This window comes from Quercus suber, unplaced genomic scaffold, assembly GCF_002906115.3.
Source record: "Quercus suber isolate HL8 unplaced genomic scaffold, Cork oak 2.0 scaffold_496, whole genome shotgun sequence".
Lineage (NCBI taxonomy): Eukaryota > Viridiplantae > Streptophyta > Magnoliopsida > Fagales > Fagaceae > Quercus > Quercus suber.
In genome coordinates this window covers 176,115-200,572 of record NW_027069945.1, presented here as the reverse complement: position 1 = coordinate 200,572, position 24,458 = coordinate 176,115, and the positions used below count along the sequence as shown (strand labels likewise).

The following is a 24,458-nucleotide window of genomic DNA, read 5'->3' as shown; positions in this document are numbered from 1 at the left end:
AAAAAGACTTTGTACCAATGATCACAAATTTAAATGTAAACAACAAAGAGGGTCCCACATAAAGGAGAGAGATTGAGTGTGACTGACCCACCACAACTCCTTTAGAAGATCACCAAAGAAAACGACACACGCTCCTCTCCGTTTGAGCATCACACGTTAAAGAGAACACCCCCTACAAACAAACAAAACAAAACACACCAAAAATATTAATATTAAAAATCATATAATAATGTTGGCTTAGCTTAGCTCTTTTGAAATTCAAACCACACAGACACAGCTTAGTTTACATCTATTAACTTTAAATTTTAGTGTTAAAAATCATATAATCTTTGCTTTGCTCTTTTGAAATTCAAATCACACATATCTCTTAATTTTATACACATATCTCTTAATTTTATATTATGATAAAAAAGTTAACTGATGTTCTAAGTGCAATAGTTTATAAAATATTTTTAGAAATGTTTCATAAATGTAAGAAAAAATAATTACGTTTTTTAATATTTTTTATAGAGTAATTCTAGCTATACAAACTTTTTTACAAAAAAAATTTACAATTTGCTGATGTAGTGTGTAATTATTGATAAATAAAAAAGTAACGTTAATAGTCAGACTAGATGAAAATTAATAAAAAGTTAACCAATTTACAATTTGTAAAAATATTGTAAAATAGTTTGTGACTGTAGCATTAATTTTTTTATTTTCTCATTAAAATGGTATCAAAATTTTCTTAAAATAATTTATTAATATTAGTTATGTTAACGGAACTCTTCCAACAATTATTAAAAAACTATTAAAAAAAAGTCTTCGAGCAATTATTAATAAATTATTTCAAAAAAAGAAAAAAAAAAGAAAAAAAAAAGAAGAAGTCTAATATCACATTTCTGAGTGTCCAAATATTAATTACTTCCTTTCCTTTTTCTTAAACACTTTCTTAAATGAGTTCACTTTAAAAACATGGCCATTTAAGTTTCATTAACTTTTTCTTATACAATTGCCTTTCTTTCCTAGTCTTAATAAATAGTATTTATTACTAGCATTTACTTCTTTATATTTGTTTCCAAATTTGTAGAACTCATTTCAGTTCTGACTTCTGAGTTCACAAACACACAAAAAAAAAAAAAAATTTACTTTTTTTGAGGACCCTTTGGAGAGTCACTCCAGAAAATTTTCGATCGGTGGTGTTCTGTTATTCATTCTAAAGGACTTTGTTCTTCTGGGGCAGAGAGTTTAATCCTCTTCATTTGTTTCCACGTAAGTTGATTTTGTTTTGTCACATAGTAATCTTCGTTTCCTTTTTATGGTTGTTTGTTTCAGACTGCTACTTATATAGAAGATAATTTTTTTCAACGATGTTTTATTTTATTTTTTTGTGTGTGTTTGGAGTAGTTAATATAACAAGAACAAGCAGGTACTACTTTCTTAGCTGAATAAGCGGTTTTTTCAGTTGAAACTTTAAAAGGGTTTGTGGAAATTTGAATTGAAGTTGTCAAAGAGAGAGAGAGAGTGTGTGTGTGTGTGTGTGTGTGTGAATATTTTAGAAAGTGTTTACATTGGTTGGTTTGTTTAGGTTGTTGGGGTTGCTTTAACCTTTGCAGTTTCTGGTTTTGGATGATTGAATGAATCATCCTCTTCAAGCACAATGACCCACTGGAGATTTCTCGTGGGTCCCATTTTGAAAAAGGGGGTCCCACATTTTCTTCTACGCTGTAGGGTCTGCAATTCTGAATTTCATTTGGTTCCTATGTACACACCTACTGATTTGTGTTCTTTCAAATTTTTTTTTTTTTCATTAATTACACACTCACCCTTTGAGTCGAGGAGGTATCTCTTGCAGCAGATATAAGCAATGGGTGTCTCAAAGTTGATGGGGGCCCACATATTGTGAGACACGCTGCATATGCAGGAAACAATTCTTCCTTGAACCATGGCCACGCCGTCCACCTTAGTCTTATAAGCGAAGGAGGTGTCATTTGAGTTAGAGTTTCTTGGCGGCTGATTTTTGGTCATGCTCCACCAGTTGGGTTTAGAACAATTTATTAGAGCTTTTGTGCTGTTTTAATGTTTTATATACATTGCTTGAGCATGAGGTTGCTAATATTAGGTTTGGTGGTCTTATTGTAGTGTTGTTATATGGTTGTGGATTTTGATCAATGCAGCACATTTTATGCAATGTTTTTAATTCTGACAGGATTGATTGTTTTAAAATGAGGGGCTCTGTTTTACTTTTGAAGCTCTGAGAAGTGAGAATACTAAGTTTATGTGTGCTTGGAAAAGCGATTGCTTGCCGGGTTTCAGCTTGTGCTTGTACTTTTGTGATTGTAGAGTTGGAGGATTTTGACTGATATGGGAACTCCCTTTCGCAGGTATGGAACCACCGACTAGAATTCTTGTGTTGAGGAAAAATGTTATAATCTTATTTTGCCTCTCTTGATTCTAAGTTCATAACATGGACATCTTTTGGGATGCAGTGGAATTCTGAGAAAACCGAATGAGACAATGAGGCTTATTGTAACAACTTTTGTTGGAGTTGTATTTGGCTTCTTTTTGGGAGTGTCATTTCCAACACTCACATTAACCAAGGTGCAAAAGCTTTTTGTTTATATCGTTGTGTTTCTCCTCCATTCCATTTCAATGATTTCAACTAGGAGTAATGGAACTTATTTTTTTGCTCATCAATTTGGTAGATGAATCTTCCAACCAGCCTTTTTCCTTCCATCGATCTCACATATATTGAGGACAAGTACGCAGGCCTTTCAAGCCAAGCATTGTTGAATGCTTTGTCTTCTCTGAAGGGTAATAGAGACACATCCACTTATTTTTACAGATATAATGATACAGAGGTAGGCTCTCTCAAATTATTTGCTTTGTGCAGTATAATATGGTTTTTCCCTCCTTCCAAAAACTCTTGTCCTGAAATTGTGATGCTCTGGAATTATTTTATCTCAACTCAATTCTTCTATGCCTTCTTCAAATGTTCTCTCTATATTGCCTCATTTGGAGTTAACAGCCCGTAACAATTCCTAGATTGTCCATCTTGTGATAATAGTGAGTGGAAATTATTTGCCCTATTGAAGAAGAGAATTAATATGTACCTTGTAGGATACATTGGAAGCCAATCCCTTTCAACTTGCAATAAGAACTGTCAGTTTTTATTATTAATAGAATATAAACTGTTCATTACATACAAACTCGGTAGTTGTGTTAAAAAGTAGGATCAATTAAGTCTTATTCATATAGGTAGACAAACCCTTATTTTGATTGTGAGAGGAGACCTAGACACAACCATTATTTTGATTGTGAGGGTAGTGGGTTGCATAGAAACAAGGAGCTCATTAGGGCACTCATTGGTTTAAAATCCTGGTTTTAGGTCCACCTTTTGTGTAATATAATGGTGAATCTTTATCATTTATGGGTGTCTGTGTTTGTTTTGTTCTTAATATTGCAAAACTTAGGTTTAATTTGGTGATGAATGATTGGATGTAGAAAAGTGATCCATTATACTTGAGATTCCTACAAACTTCGTCTGGTACTATGTAACCATGCCTCCTTGAAATTTTGACATTGTATGTGATACCTTGGATTATATGGATTAGATTGAATAAGAGTGTGTATTGTGAGCATGTGTTGAGTCCCCAATTGAGTGGTTACTAGATTGACCTGGGCCATATAAGGATCACAAGGAATTCTAACTATAACTTAACTAGTCCTTTTAAATAGCGCATATGTGACTAGTGTTTTCTTCGGATCATGACAAATGGCATTGTAGCCAACCTGATAATGCATGTGGCTTGAGGGAACTGTAGCACAATGCGGGACCTAATGAGGACGTCAAGAATTTGAGTGGAGGTTTATGCTACCATGGTTATGTGGATTGAATTGGATAAGTGTGTGTTGTGTGTGTGTGTGTGTGTGTGTGTGTGTGTGTGTGTGTGTCTGTTTAGTCCCACATCTAGTGTTTGCTTGGTTGAGTTGGGTTATACATGTGGGATTATGAGGAGCCATAATTGTAACTTGACTAGTCCTTTTGGGGTATAGCACATGTGTCATTAGTGCTTTCCTCTAGTCAAGAAAAATGGTTTCGAAGCCAACCTAGTAACGACATGTGGCTTGGGGGCACTAGAACATAATGTGGGCCCTGATGAAGACGTCAAGGATTTAAGAGGTGAGATTGTGATAACTTAAAATATATGGATTGGATTGGATAAGTGTGTGTTGTTAGGGCATATGTTGGGGGGGGGGGGGGGGGGTGTTGTTGTATCGACCTGATTAATATCTGTTTCAGTTTAATAATGCGAGGAACCTGTAAGACCTGCTATTTTTAGTATCTAATTTTGTAATTATCTTGGAACATCACCAGCATGTCCCTTGCTGATGTTATGTGCTAGCACCAGCTACTAACCCTTTTATTCTAATGCAGATTTGGGTTCCGACAAATCCTAGAGGGGCTGAAAGACTACCCCCTAATATCATTGCAGCCGAGTCAGATTTTTTTCTCCGCCGATTATGGGGTCAACCTAGTGAGGTATGCATCTTCAATCATGACTTTAATATGAAAGACACATTTGGCCTGTAAATTCACTATTAGAAAGTCAGTGATGTTGCTCATGTGTGGTCCTTGCTATTTTGATTTAAAAGTAGTGAAGTACCCCAAGAGAAAGTCATTAAGAGCTGCAGTTTGGTAGGGAGGAGCCTTTGTTTATTTGTAGAGAACAAGCAAGAATAATGAAGAATAGGAGGGTTAAATTAGACTAATAGTTGACATGTGAGCAATGACTATTAAGAAACGAGCCCACTAAACAAGAATCTGTGAATGGCGTATTATGAATTAAAGACGATTGAATAACCCCCAATTATGTTTAGTTGTTTGCATTAAACTGAAGACAGAGTGCTCAGAATGTTCTTTAAAAACCAGAAACAGAGAACAAAAATGAACAATATACAAAATCATTTAAAAGTGATTTGAGCAGAACAAAGAAAAGAAATTCACTATTGCATATAAAGCTAAACTCATTCTTAGATACATCATCACAACAATGATGTCAATGTGAACAACCAAACTTTTAGTTTGTTTCATTAGCCTTCAATTAGATTAGTAATGAATATTTTCCCTTTAACCAACAATGAAGAAGATATCTCCATTTTCCCAAATGATTAACTTTCTTTAGATTTGATATCTAATTTGAATCTGTTGATGGAGGTGGTACTTGCAGGATTTAGCCATCAAGCCAAAGTATCTTGTGACCTTCACTGTTGGTTATGATCAGATGAAAAATATTGATGCAGCAGTTAAAAAGGCCAGTTTGATTTTTTGCTCTCTCAATTTATTTCCACAATTCCCCCTCTCTCTCATTCCCTCACTCGGAAGTTATGTTTACAGTTCTCAGAGAACTTCACCATTGTCTTGTTTCACTATGATGGTCGGACGAGTGAATGGGATGAGTTTGAATGGTCAAGGCGAGCTATCCATGTGAGTGCTCGGAAGCAAACTAAATGGTTAGCAATTCACACCTCTTTTGTTAATTTTAAGTTATTGTAATAGCTAGTAGCATAATTTTGCCAAGGCATATGTAGTCATGTTTTCATGTAAACTCCCTGCAAATTGGTCCAAGGTGGTACGCCAAACGTTTTCTGCATCCTGACATTGTTGCTCCCTACGACTACATCTTTATTTGGGATGAGGATCTTGGTGTAGAGCATTTTGATGCAGAAGAGTGAGTGTTGAATCATATCCTGACTTAGATGGAAAAACTGTTGTGATGAAATAGGATTCTTAAAAGTTTCACATTTTATCTAATGCAGATATATAAAACTGGTGAGGAAGCATGGTTTGGAGATTTCACAGCCTGGTTTAGAACCGAATAATGGATTAACGTGGCAGATGACAAAGAGAAGAGGTGATAGTGAAGTTCACAAGTAAGAGTCACAGACCTCCTTAATCTGTCTTCATTTGCTGCTAAAAAATGTGTGCACTTAATTAGGACTAGAATATATTCAACGGGACAAAGTTTGGCTACAAATTAGCTACAACTCCCACTAAAAAAATTAACAAAACTACATATTTTGAAAATTTAACTGTTGGATTTTGTGTTCTTTATGTTGTTAATACACATGTCAAATTTTGTGCCAATCGGATGTTATTTACTATTCAATCCATAATCTTATTTTTTATGCATAATTTTAGATTACAAAAACTTGAAATTTAAACATTTAATTGATGACATAGCTATTGATCTTTAATCTTTTGGAAATTTTATAAGCATGGAGGATATAAGAAGAAAATGTAATCTGTTGGTAGATCTGTCAAAATTCACATCTAATAAATATATATTGAGTGAGCGTTGTAGCCATTGGCTACAAACTAATTTTTTCCCAAACCTTTTCCTATTCCACGGATGGTTTCCCCTTTAGCTTGATTATATTATATCTTTTTTCCTTCCAACAGGGTCACAGAGGAGAGACCTGGTTGGTGTAACGATCCACATGTGCCACCATGTGCAGCGTATGTAAACTTAACTGACCCTAGTCAATTTTAAATGGATTTGTGCTTTACTTCCTCCATCATTTCAAGAACCCTTAGAATAGGTGGTAATAAATTTATTTGTATTCTAAACATGCAGGTTTGTTGAGATCATGGCCCCTGTATTTTCTCGGGATTCATGGCGTTGTGTTTGGCACATGATTCAGGTATGGATTATTATTTTTATCTTTTCAAGCTTCCACTCCTTAATTTATCCCTTGCTAGCTAGCTTAAAATTTTTGTCCCACCATTGCAGAATGATCTCGTTCACGGATGGGGCCTTGATTTTGCTCTTAGAAAATGTGTAGAGGTTAGTTGCCCCTTCTCATTTTCTGCCTCAGGCATTTAGTTGCTCTTATTTATGATGACAATCGGGTTCTTGTTGCTTTCATATCCTTGCTTGGAAACAGCCTGCTCATGAGAAGATAGGAGTTGTAGATTCTCAATGGATTGTTCATCAAAGTGTTCGTTCACTTGGGAGCCAGGTAAATTCAAAGCTTTTTAACTACCAGTCATTAAGTCATCTTCTGTGAAAGAAATTATAGTCACTCAATTCTTCTTTCAACAGGGACAAGCAGAGATTGGGAGGGCACCTTGGGAAGGGGTATGTAAAGTTTAATGAAATCTATGTCCTTCATTTATTTAAATACTCCGTATGTGTGCACGCCCTCGTACTTGTTTAGACTAGTTTGTTTATGGAGAAGAAATACAAATTTGTGGCATTTGTGTTGGATTTTATGGTTAACTTTTTAACAGAAGAAGAGCACTGAAAACTTTGAGTTCTTATGTGTCAGGTAAGGGAGAGGTGTAGGGAAGAATGGACAATGTTCCAAGATCGAATAGTTAATGCAGAAAAAGCATATTTTGTGGCAATTGGAAAGGATCCCCCCAATTCAACAGCTCATTAGGGGAGACAATTTTGGAATCAGGAACCCCTGTAAATTTACCCGTTCATTGAATTCAACAGACAGAAATTACTACCATCCAGTGTATTTTTATCCATTATATCGTTATCTTTTTGGACACCATCTAAACTATAACCTTCTTTTATGTGCGGGCTGATTTCTAGATAGAGAAAAACTGATTTTGCTGCCCTGAATCTTGATCCGTGTCTCAAACCACTCCTTTGAGTGCACTCCCATAGGCTTATGCCCAAAAAAAAGTAATTTGCATCACCCAAAGCCATCATTATTTTATTTTACCTAACCACTCTTACAACATATTCTACATCTTGTTCTTTATTTTGCAATACACCACATTAAAAATTCAAATAAAGAGGATATTAGAGCTGCAAACTATTTTACAAGTTGTTGATATAGTGAGTAGTTATCAGTAAGTAAAAAAATTGATATTTTCTATTAAAAAAAATTTTGATATCAGTAATAGGGCCAAATAAAAACTCGTAAGAATTGGACACAACAACATTTTATAAGAATGTTGTAAAATAATTTGTAGTTGTAACATTAATCTAAATTTTTTTTTTCCAGCAGACCAAAACAAACCCAGTGTCAGCCATGGCCAACGAACCCACATCCCACAGCTAGTTCGATCAGCAACACATTATCCACAGTAACATTTTTTTTTTTTAAAATGTTACTGTAGCATCCCCTCTATTGTTTTCTATAGTGATGCATAGGCCAATGTAGTCTACAGGGTAATGCAAACCTAATGGATTGCTCCAAGCACAAGTTGGGAGATGCCTTTTATGGGGTAAATTATATATATAACTCAGCCCAAAAAAAAATATGTATATATCAAAATTCAATTAACTCAATTTTACCAACCTAATAGAAATGAAATGATGCCATGTACATTTTGAGAGCACATAGATACATGTGTGCCATATCAAATATATCTCTTTCACGTTAAGCGCCTTCTAATTCAATTGGTTCCTCATGGTGTTTCCAACTAAGATATCCACAGTTTAAACTTTCTACCTCCAATTGTCAAATTATTAGATATATGTATATATATATACACACGCACACAAACACATATATCCCTTCACATTTCACTAGTGAAAAAGGGGAAATTTAGCACTACCAAATGGGCTTTAAAAAAAATTAAATAAAAAGGACAAGTCATTTCGTTAGCTTGTGAAAATGTTGAAAACAAGAAAGAACTGTTATACAAACAATATAAATTCTGGCCATAAAGGAGTCTAGGACAATGAGTCCGGTGTGAGGGAGTTCTGTGAATCAGAACACAAACACATGGACAGTGGGGCTGAGTCACACCTGCTTCTGCACTGTGCGCGTTGATGCAGACAATGAATGTCGTATCACATTGTATCACATTTTCAAAGAAGCAAAAATGTGAGCACAGATAATCTCTTATACTACCGTGCACTCAAAAAATGGTTCTATCCTATGCTATCCTATCCTGTGGACCTGTTCATTCTAGTCGCCCCAAAAGTTTTGGGAGGGAGCAACAGACTGGATTGGCAATTAGAAATAATTTTTGGTAATTGCATCTTCGAGCTCCTTGAAATCCCATGCATTATCTGCTGAATATTCCCCTGCATAGGAGGAAACTGTGATCAAACTACTAATGTCTTTTTCCCTATAATAAAAATTGTGATAATTTTCAACTGAACATGCCCTTGGAAATCTTGAACTTTTCTACTTTCAAGGAAACGAAGTTTATCATGTGCAAATTCCATCTATGTATTTCATTGCTAAGAAATCACAAGAATAGAGATGACACTTGATATTGAACAAATTGGTTTGAAATCGCTTTTGCAGTTGAAGTTCTCTTTCTTTTCTTCACTTCTTTTTTTTGTTTTTGTTTTTTTGCCCTTCCTGCTAGAAAAGACAATTACATAATACCAAAAGAGTGGTTACAATAATATGCTACAAGAGTTCTAGTAAGAGTTGAAGGGAATTGATGTGCAGATAGCCACCGCTAAACCTAGTCCGATGTGCCCATTGCCAGGATAGAGAACAACTTGAGCTACTATTTGAGCAACAAACAATCAGCAACATATTCAACATTCTAGTGTCTACTACCAGTCAACGAGATAAAATGAACCATGATAAACGAGGTAAATTCTCAACCAAGTAATTGTATTGGATAGACCAGCACAGAAGATTTGACTAATCAAACAAGAGTTTTTGGAAGAGCATATTGGGTTCAAAACTAGATGAAAGACAAGATATTTCAATGGGGAGTTGCAGCAGGGGGCTACCATTGAGGAAAAGGGCGCAGGGATTATCCATATGAAAGACAGTATGTTTCCATCATGTCAAGCAGAGGAAGAAGATGTTCTTTTCTTGAGGATGACGTGGATGGTGACCAACTAGAGTTTTAGATAGAAACTATTTAAGCAAACTCAGCCAAACAGTTTGTGTGGCTACCCAGTTGAGCCACCCCCTCAGCATTTGGAGTCTAGAATTCCGAAAGACCAGTTTGTCCTCTTTGCTATAGTTGCTTTGGAAACCATGTAAAGAATAAGAAACAAGGTTTCCATGGGAAAAGGAAATATACCATTTCAACGACTTCCAAACTGCACCAATGATAGTTCTGTGAATCAGAACACAAACACATGGACAGTGGGGCTGAGTCACACCTGCTTCTGCACTGTGCGCGTTGATGCAGACAATGAATGTCGTATCACATTGTATCACATTTTCAAAGAAGCAAAAATGTGAGCACAGATAATCTCTTATACTACCGTGCACTCAAAAAATGGTTCTATCCTATGCTATCCTATCCTGTGGACCTGTTCATTCTAGTCGCCCCAAAAGTTTTGGGAGGGAGCAACAGACTGGATTGGCAATTAGAAATAATTTTTGGTAATTGCATCTTCGAGCTCCTTGAAATCCCATGCATTATCTGCTGAATATTCCCCTGCATAGGAGGAAACTGTGATCAAACTACTAATGTCTTTTTCCCTATAATAAAAATTGTGATAATTTTCAACTGAACATGCCCTTGGAAATCTTGAACTTTTCTACTTTCAAGGAAACGAAGTTTATCATGTGCAAATTCCATCTATGTATTTCATTGCTAAGAAATCACAAGAATAGAGATGACACTTGATATTGAACAAATTGGTTTGAAATCGCTTTTGCAGTTGAAGTTCTCTTTCTTTTCTTCACTTCTTTTTTTTGTTTTTGTTTTTTTGCCCTTCCTGCTAGAAAAGACAATTACATAATACCAAAAGAGTGGTTACAATAATATGCTACAAGAGTTCTAGTAAGAGTTGAAGGGAATTGATGTGCAGATAGCCACCGCTAAACCTAGTCCGATGTGCCCATTGCCAGGATAGAGAACAACTTGAGCTACTATTTGAGCAACAAACAATCAGCAACATATTCAACATTCTAGTGTCTACTACCAGTCAACGAGATAAAATGAACCATGATAAACGAGGTAAATTCTCAACCAAGTAATTGTATTGGATAGACCAGCACAGAAGATTTGACTAATCAAACAAGAGTTTTTGGAAGAGCATATTGGGTTCAAAACTAGATGAAAGACAAGATATTTCAATGGGGAGTTGCAGCAGGGGGCTACCATTGAGGAAAAGGGCGCAGGGATTATCCATATGAAAGACAGTATGTTTCCATCATGTCAAGCAGAGGAAGAAGATGTTCTTTTCTTGAGGATGACGTGGATGGTGACCAACTAGAGTTTTAGATAGAAACTATTTAAGCAAACTCAGCCAAACAGTTTGTGTGGCTACCCAGTTGAGCCACCCCCTCAGCATTTGGAGTCTAGAATTCCGAAAGACCAGTTTGTCCTCTTTGCTATAGTTGCTTTGGAAACCATGTAAAGAATAAGAAACAAGGTTTCCATGGGAAAAGGAAATATACCATTTCAACGACTTCCAAACTGCACCAATGAGCATCAACCGGGGCACCCTCTCCTTATAAGCTCTAGGTGGAGGGTGAGGTCATGGGTTCAAGACCCATGGATGTGTGTGTAACTTATCAATAGAGAAAAAAAAAAAGTTCCATGTCACAACTGCTTTCACAAACTTCTAAGGAGAAACTATGGACAGAATGATGAATCTAAAGTTGTAGGCACTCGAGAGATGGTGCCCTCCTTTGGAGAACCAAATCAAGCTAAAGGATTCAGCAATGAGGCAAATCTGCTGTTTAGTAGTCACTGCAAGGATACACAATGAGCAAAGGGTAATGGCTTGGATTAAATGCATTATGACATGTTTGGCAGGGTGGCTGAAGCTCAAGCGCTGAAATGGGCTGTTGAGCTTGCAAGTCAAGGCTGGATGAATGTAATGGTGGAAGAAGATGCAGCTTTAATTGTAAACACTCTCACCACACCAAGAAACATGAAGATTCAGGATGTGCACATCATCTATTGTGGAAAATATACAAATTTCAATCTTTATTTTCTTCTTCTGCTTATCATAGTGTAAGAAGATGTGCAATTGAAGTTCTCTGTTAGACATGGCATTATGTAGCTTTACAATTTAAAGAAGTAATCCCAAATTCCTCGAATGGTAACATGCATTACTAAGAATAATTATTATAAGAATCAACTGGTTCAAAGATATTTGTTTTGGGTAGTATTAGATTCAGTATCATGCAAAGTAAAATATTGAGCTCATAAAATTCTTCAGTATGTTGTAAATGTATTGAACAAATCATGTGTTTGATCAGCACTTACCAATTGAATCCCTTCGAAGAGCAGTTAAATGAGCACAACTGCAAGTGAAGAAGTAAGTTAGAGAAACTTCAAACTCAAAAGATTCTTTAACCAAAATAATAATTTAGGAGATTCAAGTTCCCACAATCTTTCTTTCATCTTTAGGATTTCTTAATGCAAACCCTAAGTGCTATCTGTTTAAGAGGCCTTTTACAGAATTGAAAATCTGAAGATAGTCCAACCATTTTTAGAAAGAAAACTATTGGTAGGATAGACTGATGAGGGGATATCAATACCTGTGGGGAAACATTTCAAAATGGGGATTTTTTTTTTTGATTGGTAGGTTACACACACAGCCCTCACCCTCCACCTAGCACTTATAAGGGGAGGAGACACTAGTTGAGCTAGAGCTAGAGAATTTCAAAATGTGGTATTGAGCTTAATATAAGTAATTACCTGCCAAGAGCCTTCCCAAAATCTGCACATAATGAACGTATGTATGTACCTTTGGAGCATGTCACACGGAAAATCAGATTTTGTCTGTAAACACCAAACACGAAATGAAACAATGCTCAAATATGGCCCAACACAAAATGAAACAATGCTCAAATATGACCCAACACAAAATTATACCATGCTCAAATATGGCAAACTCATGATAAAATAACACATGAACCACATATCTCATTGTGATGATTTCAAAAACACCCTTCAAATTTATGTGAAGTTTTTCTTCCACCACCACCTTTTTTCTTAAAGCATGATCTACATAAACATATCTTATTTAATCACCCAAATATATGGAAGGAATGTGTCTGAAAGTTCTTGAACATAAAGGTAGAATGAATTTCTGGATGTAATTGACTCAAGACCTTTGAAGAGTAATTAGAAAGGTGTAAATCATGGCCCAGAGTTATCATGCTGTCTATTGTTTACTCATATGTATATGAGAAAATGAAGCCTTCAAACTTCTACATTGGCTAAATAGGATCCTACCTCTGCAGCCTTGACCCCTTGAATGTGACAAAATAAAATTTAAATATGGCATAACCATAACTTGTGTACTTTATGTCAAGGAGATTTTTCACATAGAAAAAATTTAGCGCACATAAGGCACAGAACATGGCAAAGCTCACTCTGATACAGTATATTAGGAACTGCAGTCATCCATGAGCACAAAACATATCAACAAGTCCAGGAAAAAAAAAAGGAAGTAAATTCCAGGTATATAATATGTCATCAAATATATGTATGATTTTACAACGTCAACTATAATGGGCTTCATAGGCCAGAGTTTGTCTACATCCAAACAAAACCTAGGGTACCTGTCATCTAAGCTACGCTCGATATCAAATTGGAAGATTGAAATCCTTCTAGGTGAAAGCTCAATACTTTCTCCTCTTCTTGCTTTTTCATACATCCTTTCTCCTCCAACCTATCAAAGAAATTGAAACTTTTATGTAGTTTACGATGAGTTTGATAATCTATTAGCTTACATTCTTATAATTCTTAATTGCATATAATACACAGATTATGAAATCAAACTTGAGAGTAAAATTTCGACAAGTTAAGATGAAATGAGCACGCATGATACTACAACACTGCAAAGTTTCTGTTGCATCTTTATGAAATTTCTATTTAACAGATTCATATTAGATCTCCCCTGAATAGGACAGTCAATTGGGTTGAGCAGTGAATTTGCCTTGAGCCTGATTGTTTTTTTGGGCTGAAGACCAACTTTTTCCTTTAATTCCCAGAAAGTAATCCTACATTAATTTTATAGATATTTCTATTAATTTTACATAAATTATACATTTTTTTTCTTCAAGAAGAGCTGCGGGTCTAGTGGTCAAGTAGATGTTATACATCAAAGTCTTAACCTCGAGTTTTGTTTTGTTTTCAAAAACCTTTGCATTCTGTATGGGACAATTGATTTTGTGCGAGCCCAAAACTTGGCCATAAGTCTTCCAGTCATGGAATGAGCTCAGGAGAGTTTTGTGTTTCAGCTGAGCCCGTGGAATCCTCATTCCAATTCAGCCCTGCCCAATTGACAGTCCTACTCTCAAAATAGGTGGACTGAAACCCAGTGACAGTCAGGGATTGAGCTCTGGAGGAAAAACAAAGAAGAGGACAGAAACTCTTTACTCTTTAGCCTATTCTATACATTTCCTGTCCCATGAGAAGCAATTATGAAACAAAATAGGATTATTTAATGCGTGCATATAGAGGATACCGCCAGTTGTTCAGCCCCATATATACTTATTAGCTTCCTGGCAAAGTGTTTCAGAAGATAGATGTATTTCCAAAGTCTTCAGAGAAAAGAACATAAGAAAAAGAAACCAAGGATCGGTCCACATTTAGATTCATCACTAATTTTGACAGAAATACTTACTTTGATGGCAGAGAACATTGGGGGAACTTGCCAAATTTCCCCACAAAAGGATGCAGCAGTTTTCTTCAAGTCCTCATCTTTGATTTGCTCCCAAGGCTCTCGTTGAATAACCTACACAAGAGGTGATCCATGAGTAATATTTGCACCATGTGTAGCTATGGATTAAATCCTAGCAAGAGATAAGACATTATTAGCAGTTCTAGTGCTCAGTAGAAACTATTAAGGTCATCCTGCAAGACAATTGTAAACAGTCTAACCACATTTGAGATGAAATTATGCACATGGATATAAATAAACTTGTCTGCAAGCACTAGATTATAGTATTGGACTATAGGCTATCCATGACTTCCATTTCTCTCAATCCAAGTATACATACATATACCCTGTTGCCAACATCATAAGTCACAACTCACAACAGTACCCTTGTTGCAAATAATTTGTATGATGATGATGATGATTATTATTATTATTATTATTATTATTTTTTTGATAAGTAAGAAAGATGTATATTCAAAAAAATGCTATATGCAGAAGGCATAAAGCAAAACAAAGAGTGCAAATTCAGTGCAAGCTCTTTCATCTTCAGTGCATTTTCTGCATTCTTTTTTCTAAGTTGATAGTGTTATATGCTTATGAAGCATTGCTTTTTTTTACTCAATTTTTATTTTGATAATACAATAGTTGGGGGTGGGGGGATTTGCTATTTTTACTCGATTATACCTCACATTCATTCTATATGGCTGGTACAATAGGTAGTTAGTTGTTCAACAAGTCAATCCTCTAAATAACCTATATCATGGTGCATATAAGTTCAAAATAAGGCACAATAGTTATCCAGAAGAAATAAACACACCGGTGAATCAGCATCCCAAGTTGAAGTGGCCTCCCCTAAACGGAAAACTCCGCTGTAACCCTTAACCATTCCTTGATATCTTCAGTATAAAAACATTAAGAGCCTTCAGAGAGAGATCATTAGCATAAATTTGATAAGGGGAAAAAAATAATAGATTCCTGGGGCAGATAGTAAATCACTACTCTAAGTGGATAAGATTCAAAACTTACCCTTCTACCAACTTAGTGGCTTTACCAACACATACAATCAATAAACCAGTTGCCATTGGGTCAAGGGTTCCAGCATGCCCTACCTGCAACCCCAAATATATAAATAAATGGTTGGAAGAGCTGTTACATGAGAAAGTATGCCTACATGCACATGCAATAGCAAAAAGGCACCTTTTTAACTTTGACCAGGCGTCGCAGTTTTCCACAAACTGTAAATGAAGTCCACCCTGTCTTGCAATATGATATTGTTATATTTTGATTGATGGAAAATGACCTAAAATTGTCATGATTCTACTTGTAATCTCTAAGAAAATGGTGACACGTAAAGAGATTTGAGAATTTGGATAAATTGTCCTGTTAATCCTAAATCAAGAAAACAAAGGATAGATCATAATCCTTTGCTGCAACCTAAATTATAGGCAAATAGTTTCCCTAGTATCCCATTAAACATCCATTTTCTTTTCTCCTAGCATTCACAGCATGTCCAGCCAAAACTAATGAATTTCATTCTCAATAATAAGTTTGACTCATATATCTGATATCTCCCACATTTTGTAGTTGTAGGCCAATTATTCTCACTCCCATTGAGTTTCCCCAAAGTTTCTTTCTTCAATAACAATAAGGATTCTCACTCCCCACTATTAATTAGTATTGCTCTAAATCACTGCCTAAGTACCAGAATTTATCACTCTTAACTTCCAACATTTTTTGTCAATCAATTCACTTAGGCATAATTCAAAATGTTCAAACAAGAACTAATGACCAATACCCCTGAAATGAAAGTTGCAATCACATTCGGTGCCAAAATGAACCAATGGAACTCACCTTTGGGTTTGTTCACCAACACCACTGTCCCACAAGGACCATCCCATCTTGGTGGAAGCTCGGTACTCCTTGTCAAAAGATATGGCTCCTCATTCTTAACTTCACCATCCTTATTGGGACCTTTCTTCAAACACTTAAAGAACTCCTCCACCTTCTTCTCCACAACATCCTTATTCGCGTCCTTTTTCGCCAATTCTATCCTGCCCTTTTCTCCTCCTCCCTCTTCCTCCTCGAAGAAAACCAACCCTTTACCATCCACACCCTCCTCTTTCTTCTTCTTCTTTCCCCTCTTCACATTACTCTCATTGGATTCACCTGGTTGAAGAAACGCCTTGTCAAGGCATTGATCAGGAAAATACTTCTTCTCCAGCTGATACACCATCTTATAATGCTTCTCTTTTTCCCAAGGATAAGCAAAAGTATCATAAAAATACAACTCCTCCTCTCTCTTATGCAACGTATTAAATTCTACAACCTCAGGCTTCAACTCCACAAACCTCTCCTCAGAGCTCCTACCATCCTCATCTGAATCCGACCCATACATTCTTTTCCTCCTCTTATTGTAATACTTCCTCATAGACTTGTTCATTTCCAAGTTTCCCGAACTGGGTCTGTTTGTTTCAATCTCTGACAATAGCTTCTGATCCACCCAGTCCTCAATGCCCGTTTCTGAAGTGGGGTTTTTTGGTGAGTCCGATTGGGGCGAGTCTTCTGAGCTGTTGGGGTTGTTATTGACTCGGGTGAGTCGGCGAGGAGGGTGAGGCTGGGTTGGGCGGTTGATGATCATGTCGTATTGAAGAGGGTATGGAGTGGAAGAGGTGCAGAAAGAGAGGGAAGAGTGTGGAAACATGGTTTTGTTGAAAGGTTTGGGGTTTGGGAGTGGCAGTGAGAGAGAGTGCGTGTGTATTCGTGTGGCCATGAGTCTTTGACGGGAGAGGAGAAGGAGGGATACGTGGGTTAGAGACAGTGATTTCGCCATTGTTGGCGATGAAGAAAGAAAAAGAAGGATTCGCAGTTGCTTGTTTTTTCATATTTGAAGTCACTGGGTTTTACCGTTTTTTAGAACACCACCCCAAAAACAAAAAAAAAAAAACAAAAAAAAAAAATTTGCCATAATTCCATCATTTAATAACGCATGGGGGAGTTGTGAAAAAAATTGTAAGTTTTTGTGATTTTAAATTGTAAGGTACTGTTTATTATTGTTGTTTAAATAACCGTTTTTAATATTTAAACAACATTACATATATTTTTATACATTTTTTTTATTTACACGCATTTTCAAAAAATATAAACAACATTATTAGAACAACATTATCAAACTGGCCTTAAGTTTTTGTGATTTTAGCATTGTTTGACAAACATTGAATGTGTCCATCAATGATACAACCATAGTTGTCAGTATCGTACAATACGCGATACGTATCGTATGATACGTATCTAATCGTGTGTAAAAAGTTTCGTATCGTATCGGCGTATCGTAAATGCTCATGAATCGTACGATACAGTGTGTGTATCGTATAAATCGTATCGTATCGTAAAATTATACGTATCGTACGATACATAGACAAATGCTTTAAAATGAGATTTTTTGTTAAAATTTGTACTTTTATTTGAATCTAACAAGTTGTTAGATTTGTTTTTAATACAAAATTATTAGTTTTCTTAATTTAGCTTACTAAAATAACATATTCATAAGTTTTTTTCTCCTCGCTCCTACAATTGACTACACAATATGCACTTACCTTTCACTTTAATATTTTAAATTTTTTTTAATTTTTAATTTTTATTTTAATCGTTATTGTTATAAGTCCAAGAAACTAGAATGCCAAAAAAAATTTATAGAAATGGAAAGAACAAGAAGAGATAGTAAATGTTAATGACTAATAACGATGAAGAAAATTTTAATGAAGAAATAAATTTGTAAAATTATAAATATGATGATAGCGTTGACTTAGATGGGGTTGATTAGACAATTTGATAAATATGATGAAAATAAATTATTATTTTTGAGTCATTTGTAATATATTATCACTTTTGAATTTAAGTAATTTTAATGTGTATGTTATGAACACATGCTAGTTTGATTTATTTAGTTAGTTTGTTAAATATTATTACATAAGTGAGGAATAAATTAGTCATTAATTGAACATATTTAAAATTTATAATGAATATATCATTTATATATGTATATTTATAATTTTTTTGTCATTTGTAATATATTATCACTTTTGAATTTAAGTAATTTTAATGTGTATGTTATGAACACATGCTAGTTTGATTTATTTAGTTAGTTTGTTAAATATTATTACATAAGTGAGGAATAAATTAGTCATTAATTGAATATATTTAAAATTTATAATGAATATATCATTTATATATGTATATTTATAATTTTTTATAAATTTTATTAAGTGTTTGTGTATCTTACGATACACGATACGATACGATACACAATACAAAAAAATTAAAAATCGATTCACGATACGATTTACGATTTGACAACTATGATAGTGATTAACACAAAAAAAGTTTATTTCGTAAAAACAAAACAAAGATACGTTAAAGTTTGAAATGTGGCAAGTATTCATCTAAAAAAACAAGTGAAAGTCATGTGATGAGAAAAAAGTGTGTGGCTGTGGAATTTTTCTACTTAAAAAATATAAAATATCTTATGCTCTAATATCTTCCCTAAGCAGATAACACAAACACACCACAACTCTCTTTAATCTTTTCAGTTCATCTCTCTCCCCACCTCTCTGTCTCTTTTTTGTCTTTCCTTTATGAGAATCTCACTTCTTAGTCTCTCTTACAAAAAAAATAGATTTGAGCAAATCTCCCTTCCAATTTCAGTTCTCTTCCTAAGCAAGTTGATCTAGCAATGACAGATCTAACATCTAAGGTTTGAGCTTTTGGCAATGATAGAACCGTTCACTTTGTTTTTTTGAACTAAAATAATTCATGATTTTCAACTTGGAAAAGTAACAATTTTTTTTGCAAAAGTGGTGTGTGTAAAATTGTAAATGAGTGTGAGAAATAGACATTGTTCATATACCTTGCTAGTGGATTTGTTAGTTGAAAGCTGAAGAAAGAGGTGAACTGGTGAAGCTATGAACCTATGAAGGAGAAGAGAGAGTAGAGGGACAGCTACGGTTTTGAGGAGAAGAGATAGTAGAGAAGACAGCTAGGGATTTGAAGGGAAGATAGAGTAGAGGGTTGAGAGACATGGGGACGACTAGAGTTTTGATTTTAAATAATGTAGAATCTATAGAGAAGAAAGAGGAGTGATTGGAGTTTTGAGGAGAAGAAGAAGAGTTAGAGAGTCAAGGCTGATGATAAAAACGAAGAGACAAAGAGTGAGAGAGGCGTGATTGAGATTTGGTAGTGAATAGAGAAGACATGGGTGTGGAGTACGGTCTTTAGGCATGGCGCACAAGTTCCTTCTATATAGGGATGCATGAGTGGTGAATACGTAAAGGTTTGTGGGACCCAGTTACTCAACCGTTGGTAGGACCATCTGTCCGTCGGTATGAATATAAAGGATAAGACGTGACCATCCGTCGAGTACATATGGAACCATCCGTTGGGCACATACGTGGAGCACTGATTCACAGAGACTTCAAGGAAGTCAAATGAGGAGTTCTTCCCAATGAGCCCGTAGTTGGTGGTGGGTCCTACTAGAAGAGGCACATACCCTGACTGGTCAGTGGCGGAGTATTTCATCCTGACTGGTTAAAGTGCTTGATGGACTTTATTGGACGAAAATACCCTTATTATTGTGCAAGTTGGTCTGTTGATTGGATGAGTATAGTGGGTCGTCTGTCAAAAGTGTCTCATCAGTTTAGACGAGTTAGTGTTTGCATGTTCTAGGTGATGAGTAGGGTTCCTAATGACCCTTTGATATGTGACGACCATCAGGGTGAAATGTGTTGCGTTGTGTTAGGGAAGGTATCTGATGACCCCTAGGTCCTTGACGACCCTTTAGTCTTTAACAACCCATTGATACGTGACGACTGTCAAGGTAGAGTGTCACATGGTGTCAGGGAAGGTACCTAATGACCCATAGGTCCTTAATGACCCCTTGATATGTGACGATTGTCAGGGCGAAATGTGTCTCGTGGTGTAAGGGAAGGTACCTGACGACCTTTAGGTAGCTAACAACTCATTGATACGTGACGATCGTCAGGGCAGAGCGTGTCACATGGTGTCAGGGAAGGTACCTGACGACCCCTAGGTCCCTGATAACCCTCTGATACGTGATGATCGTCAGGGCAGGATGTGTTACGTGGTGTCAGGGAAGGTACCTGATGACCCGTAGGTCCTTGACAACCCCTTGGTCCTTAACGACCCCTTGATACGTGACGATTGTCAAGGCAGAGTGTGTCGCATGGTGTCAGGGAAGGTACTTGACGACCCCTAGTTCCTTAACAACCCTATAATACGTGACGACTGTTAGGGCGGAATATGTCGCGTGGTGTCAGGGAAAGTACCTATTGACCCCTAGGTCCCTGACGACCCCTTGGTCCTTGATGACCCCTTCTTGATACGTGACGACCATTAAGGTGGATTGTGGCGCATGGTGCCACACTCCCTTTGTGATCGACGATGCTTTTGGTGATTAAAGACTTTTTTGGTAAGTTGATGATGCTTTTGGTGATCGAAGACTCTTAAGGGTGATAGAAAGATTTTTCTGGTTGGTGAAAATATTCCCTATAATAAACAATCCAAAACTTGTGCAACAATCCGAAGGAAAGCAAACCATTTCCAATGGCACAATTATCCCAGCCAACACCTTTCACAGTTTTCACTTGCTCATTGCAGTCCTATTACTTGCACACTGTTTAATTAACTTGAAAAAAATGAAATCATTCAGCTAGTAAATTTGAGCCCTATGAAAGCAACAAAGAAATAAAATGTATCTCAGCCAACCCAATGAAACCAATGCTAACAATAAGACACAACATGGAATTTACTTGTAAATTGGCTGTTACCATGTGTTTGGGTAGCTTCTTGTTTCACATGGATAAAAACACATATCTATTGTAAGAAAGGATCTGGTTAAGCCAAAATACACCATGCATTTAGTGGTTTATTTTCTTGATTATTGTGTAATTTTATTTTTAAATTTCTAAAATAATTCATTGAAAGCTACTATCTCTGTCTCAAATGGTTAGTCTTGTTTAGAAAACTCAACTTTTTAAGAGAATATCAAATATTGACTTGTTTCTTGTTAATTTTTTTTTTTGAGAGAAAAACTTGTTTCTTGATTTAAAAGATTGAAGGTTCCAAAATTACTCTTAAACAAAATTTGTAAAAAAAATTTCTCATTTAAAGTGCTTGTGTTTGGTAAGGGCATAATAGGAAATTCAGTAAATTAATGGTTTGAAATTTTAGAAGTATGACCAAATTTTAGGACATCCTAAAATAGAATACAAGACCAACAATTTGGGATAGATAGAGTGAAAAATAGCATTTAGTAATCCTTAAATAATGCCTTAAAAAAATCATATAGAGAGCTTGTAGGTTTTAGCATCAATTGCGACATGTATACAATATACATACGTGCTCCTTTTTATTTTTATTTTTTTTTAAGAAGAATGAGGAGAAATTATTAGGTCAGGAGGACTGCTGACGTGGTCTTCTTTGACCTCCCAACCAATAAAATGCTTTTATTTATGTAAAGGAAAAAGTTTGACTACAAAACCATTTGTAGCCTAAGGCTACAAACTGCTCTAATAAACTGACATGTGTAAAAAATGGCATGTGCATTGCACATGATTACTTAAGTAAACTTAACCCAACTAACCCTAGTTAACTACACCACCTATTTAAAAAATAAAAAATAAAAACTAAAAAACTAAAACACAATACGTATTCTCTCTCTCTCTCTCTCTCTCTCTCTCTCTCTCTATTGACTTGTTTCTTGTTAATTTCTTTTTTTTTTTTTTTTTTTGGGAGAAGAACTTGTTTCTTGATTTAAAAGATTGAAGGTTCCAAATTTACTCTTAAACAAAATTTTTTAAAAAAATTTATCATTTAAAGTGCTTGTGTTTGGTAAGGGCATAATAGGAAATTTAGTAAATTAATGGTTTGAAATTTTAGAAGTATGACAAAATTTTAGGACATCCTAAAATAGAATACAAGACCAACAATTTAGGATAGATGGAGTGAAAAATAGCATTTAGTAATCCTTAAATAATGTCTTAAAAAAATCATATGGAGAGCTTGTAGGTTTTAGCATCAATTGCAACATGTATACACTATACATACGTGCTCTTTTTTTTTTTTTTTTTTTTTAAGAAGAATGAGGAGAAATTATTAGGTCAGGAGGACTGTTGACGTGGTCTTTTTTGACCTCCCAACCAATAAAATGCTTTTATTTATGCAAAAGAAAAAGTTTAGCTACAAAACCATTTGTAAACTGCTCTAATAAACTGACATGTGTAAAAAATGGCATGTGCATTGCACATGATTACTTAAGTAAACTTAACCCAACTAACCCTAGTTAACTACACCACCTATTAAAAAAATAAAAAATAAAAACTAAAAAACTAAAACACATTACGTATTCTCTCTCTCTCTCTCTCTCTCTCTCTCTCTCTCTCTCCATTCTGTATTTATTTTTCAATGCCCACCAACTGTTTGAAACAATGTCTAAATCAACATGTTTTTATTTTTCACCGTTGTTATTGATTGAAAAGCTTTTCAAAGGTGATTATGACTTTGTTAGTATCATGGTGGGTTAACCACCGAATCTGTCTTTAGTAATCCTAATTTTATTTATACCTTTTCCTTGGTTTAGTAAATGAATGAATATTGGCATCGGTGGTGTTGTATCAATGCAGATTTTTATTTTTATAGTGGAAACATATAAAAGGGATATGTTTAAAAATTAGTAAAGGTTTTGATAATGTATACTGCAAATTATTCTGGCTCAAGTACAAATAATTGATATTGTGGCTCACTGAACTTTTAATTGATAAATGTTGCTAGCATTGAAAACTGAAGCCTCAATGATGATATGTTATTTTGTGTACATAACGAGGAAGTATTAATTGCAATTTGACATTTTATTACTTGTGAGGATAAAATGATTCATCTATTAGGAAGAACTTGATGTTAAGTTAGAACATTTTGCAAATCTGGTATATGGTCAGTGAATGCTCTTTCTTTGCAAGCTAAATTTGAAATTATCCATTAGGTTTTGAAAAATTGGTGCTGACTTGTTTATTATCATGTATTTGAGTCACAATGCTCGTGAAATTTCTACACTTGCAGCAGAGAATGAGATAATATATGAACATACCAAAGAATGTTTTGAAAAATTAATGAAGGAATTGCAAGAGATTAGAAAAAAATGTCATTCGAATAATATGGAAAGTTGCATAGAGGTCCATGGTGATGTTACTACAGATATTTTACAAGGTGATGGTATATGTAGGATTAAAACAAAACCTACTGTTAGGCGTCCAAAGAGAAGGTTGAAATCTGCATTAGAGAAGAAAAATGGTAAATCTCAAAGCAAAACAACACATGCTAAAAAACATGGAAGTGGCTTACAAAAAAAAAAGAATATTGTGAGGCGAGACAAGTTGAATCACTTGCAAGCCTAAATAAAGTAAGATATGTTACATTCCACTATAATATGTCAATCTCGTAGGCACATAAATTTGTTTACAGTCTGTGACATTTATTCTTTGCTATTATTTACAGGTTTCAATAGCTACTTCTAGTGTTATCCAAGAAGAGCACAATATTGGCAAAACCACCAAATAGACTAGAGTAAGGGTGCAAGAATTTTGGATGGAGATTGAAGACTGCAAATTTATTTGTTAGAGATTGAAGACTATTTATTTTTGTTAGACCATTGGCAGATTGAAGACTATTTTTTATTGTTAGACCATTGGCAAATTGTTAACTTTTTAGTATTTTTTTTTATCGTTAGACCATTGGCAGATTGAAGCTGTCTTTTATTTTTTTATTTTTTTTTAATAAATTGTTAGACCACTGGCAGAACCATTGGCAAACTGTTAACTTTTTAGTATTTTTTAT

At 35.2% G+C, this 24,458-nt stretch overlaps 2 protein-coding genes across 6 annotated transcripts; one reads left to right on the top strand and one right to left on the bottom strand.

Annotated features, from left to right (window-relative positions):
- Window positions 1–7: 7 nt before the first annotated feature.
- LOC112023951 (uncharacterized) lies at window positions 8–17,506 on the bottom strand. Of its 2 annotated transcripts, none has more exons than XM_065763193.1 (9): window positions 16,410–17,506; window positions 15,756–15,811; window positions 15,585–15,667; window positions 15,376–15,454; window positions 14,523–14,633; window positions 13,456–13,565; window positions 12,587–12,670; window positions 12,152–12,189; window positions 8–172 (listed from the first exon to the last, which is right to left on the bottom strand). In XM_065763193.1, the coding sequence occupies exons 1-9, from the start codon at window positions 17,386–17,388 to the stop codon at window positions 150–152; spliced, it is 1,563 nt and encodes a 520-aa protein (XP_065619265.1). In that variant the 5' UTR covers window positions 17,389–17,506; the 3' UTR covers window positions 8–149. The 2 variants fall into 2 exon arrangements, with proteins under 2 accessions (XP_065619265.1, XP_065619264.1); XM_065763192.1 differs by lacking the exon at window positions 8–172 and adding an exon at window positions 10,042–10,366 and having other exon boundaries at window positions 16,410–17,505.
- LOC112023982 (uncharacterized) lies at window positions 935–7,567 on the top strand. 4 transcript variants are annotated; one of them, XM_065763198.1, is made up of 16 exons: window positions 936–1,251; window positions 1,835–2,016; window positions 2,189–2,363; window positions 2,469–2,580; window positions 2,685–2,840; window positions 4,418–4,522; window positions 5,211–5,294; window positions 5,378–5,493; window positions 5,610–5,711; window positions 5,800–5,913; window positions 6,443–6,499; window positions 6,618–6,684; window positions 6,774–6,827; window positions 6,928–7,002; window positions 7,086–7,121; window positions 7,312–7,567. In XM_065763198.1, exons 3-16 carry the CDS (start codon window positions 2,344–2,346, stop codon window positions 7,423–7,425), a joined length of 1,212 nt encoding a protein of 403 aa, XP_065619270.1. In that variant the 5' UTR covers window positions 936–1,251; window positions 1,835–2,016; window positions 2,189–2,343; the 3' UTR covers window positions 7,426–7,567. The 4 variants fall into 4 exon arrangements, with proteins under 4 accessions (XP_065619272.1, XP_065619270.1, XP_065619269.1 ...); XM_065763200.1 differs by lacking the exon at window positions 1,835–2,016 and having other exon boundaries at window positions 935–1,251; window positions 2,189–2,288; XM_065763197.1 differs by lacking the exon at window positions 1,835–2,016.
- Window positions 17,507–24,458: the final 6,952 nt, after the last annotated feature.

Bases quoted from the DNA above. Each gene is read 5' to 3' on its own strand.
- LOC112023982 (XM_065763197.1), top strand. From the start codon at position 2,344: ATGGGAACTCCCTTTCGCAG. The intron at 2,364-2,468 runs GTATGGAACCAC...TTTGGGATGCAG, and splicing joins ATGGGAACTCCCTTTCGCAG to TGGAATTCTGAGAAAACCGA. The intron at 5,712-5,799 runs GTGAGTGTTGAA...TATCTAATGCAG, and splicing joins GAGCATTTTGATGCAGAAGA to ATATATAAAACTGGTGAGGA.
- LOC112023951 (XM_065763192.1), bottom strand. From the start codon at position 17,388: ATGGCGAAATCACTGTCTCTAACCCACGTATCCCTCCTTCTCCTCTCC. The intron at 15,668-15,755 runs GTGCCTTTTTGC...TTGGGGTTGCAG, and splicing joins GCCTGGTCAAAGTTAAAAAG to GTAGGGCATGCTGGAACCCT. The intron at 10,367-12,151 runs GTAAGTGCTGAT...CCTCCTATGCAG, and splicing joins TCTTCGAAGGGATTCAATTG to GGGAATATTCAGCAGATAAT.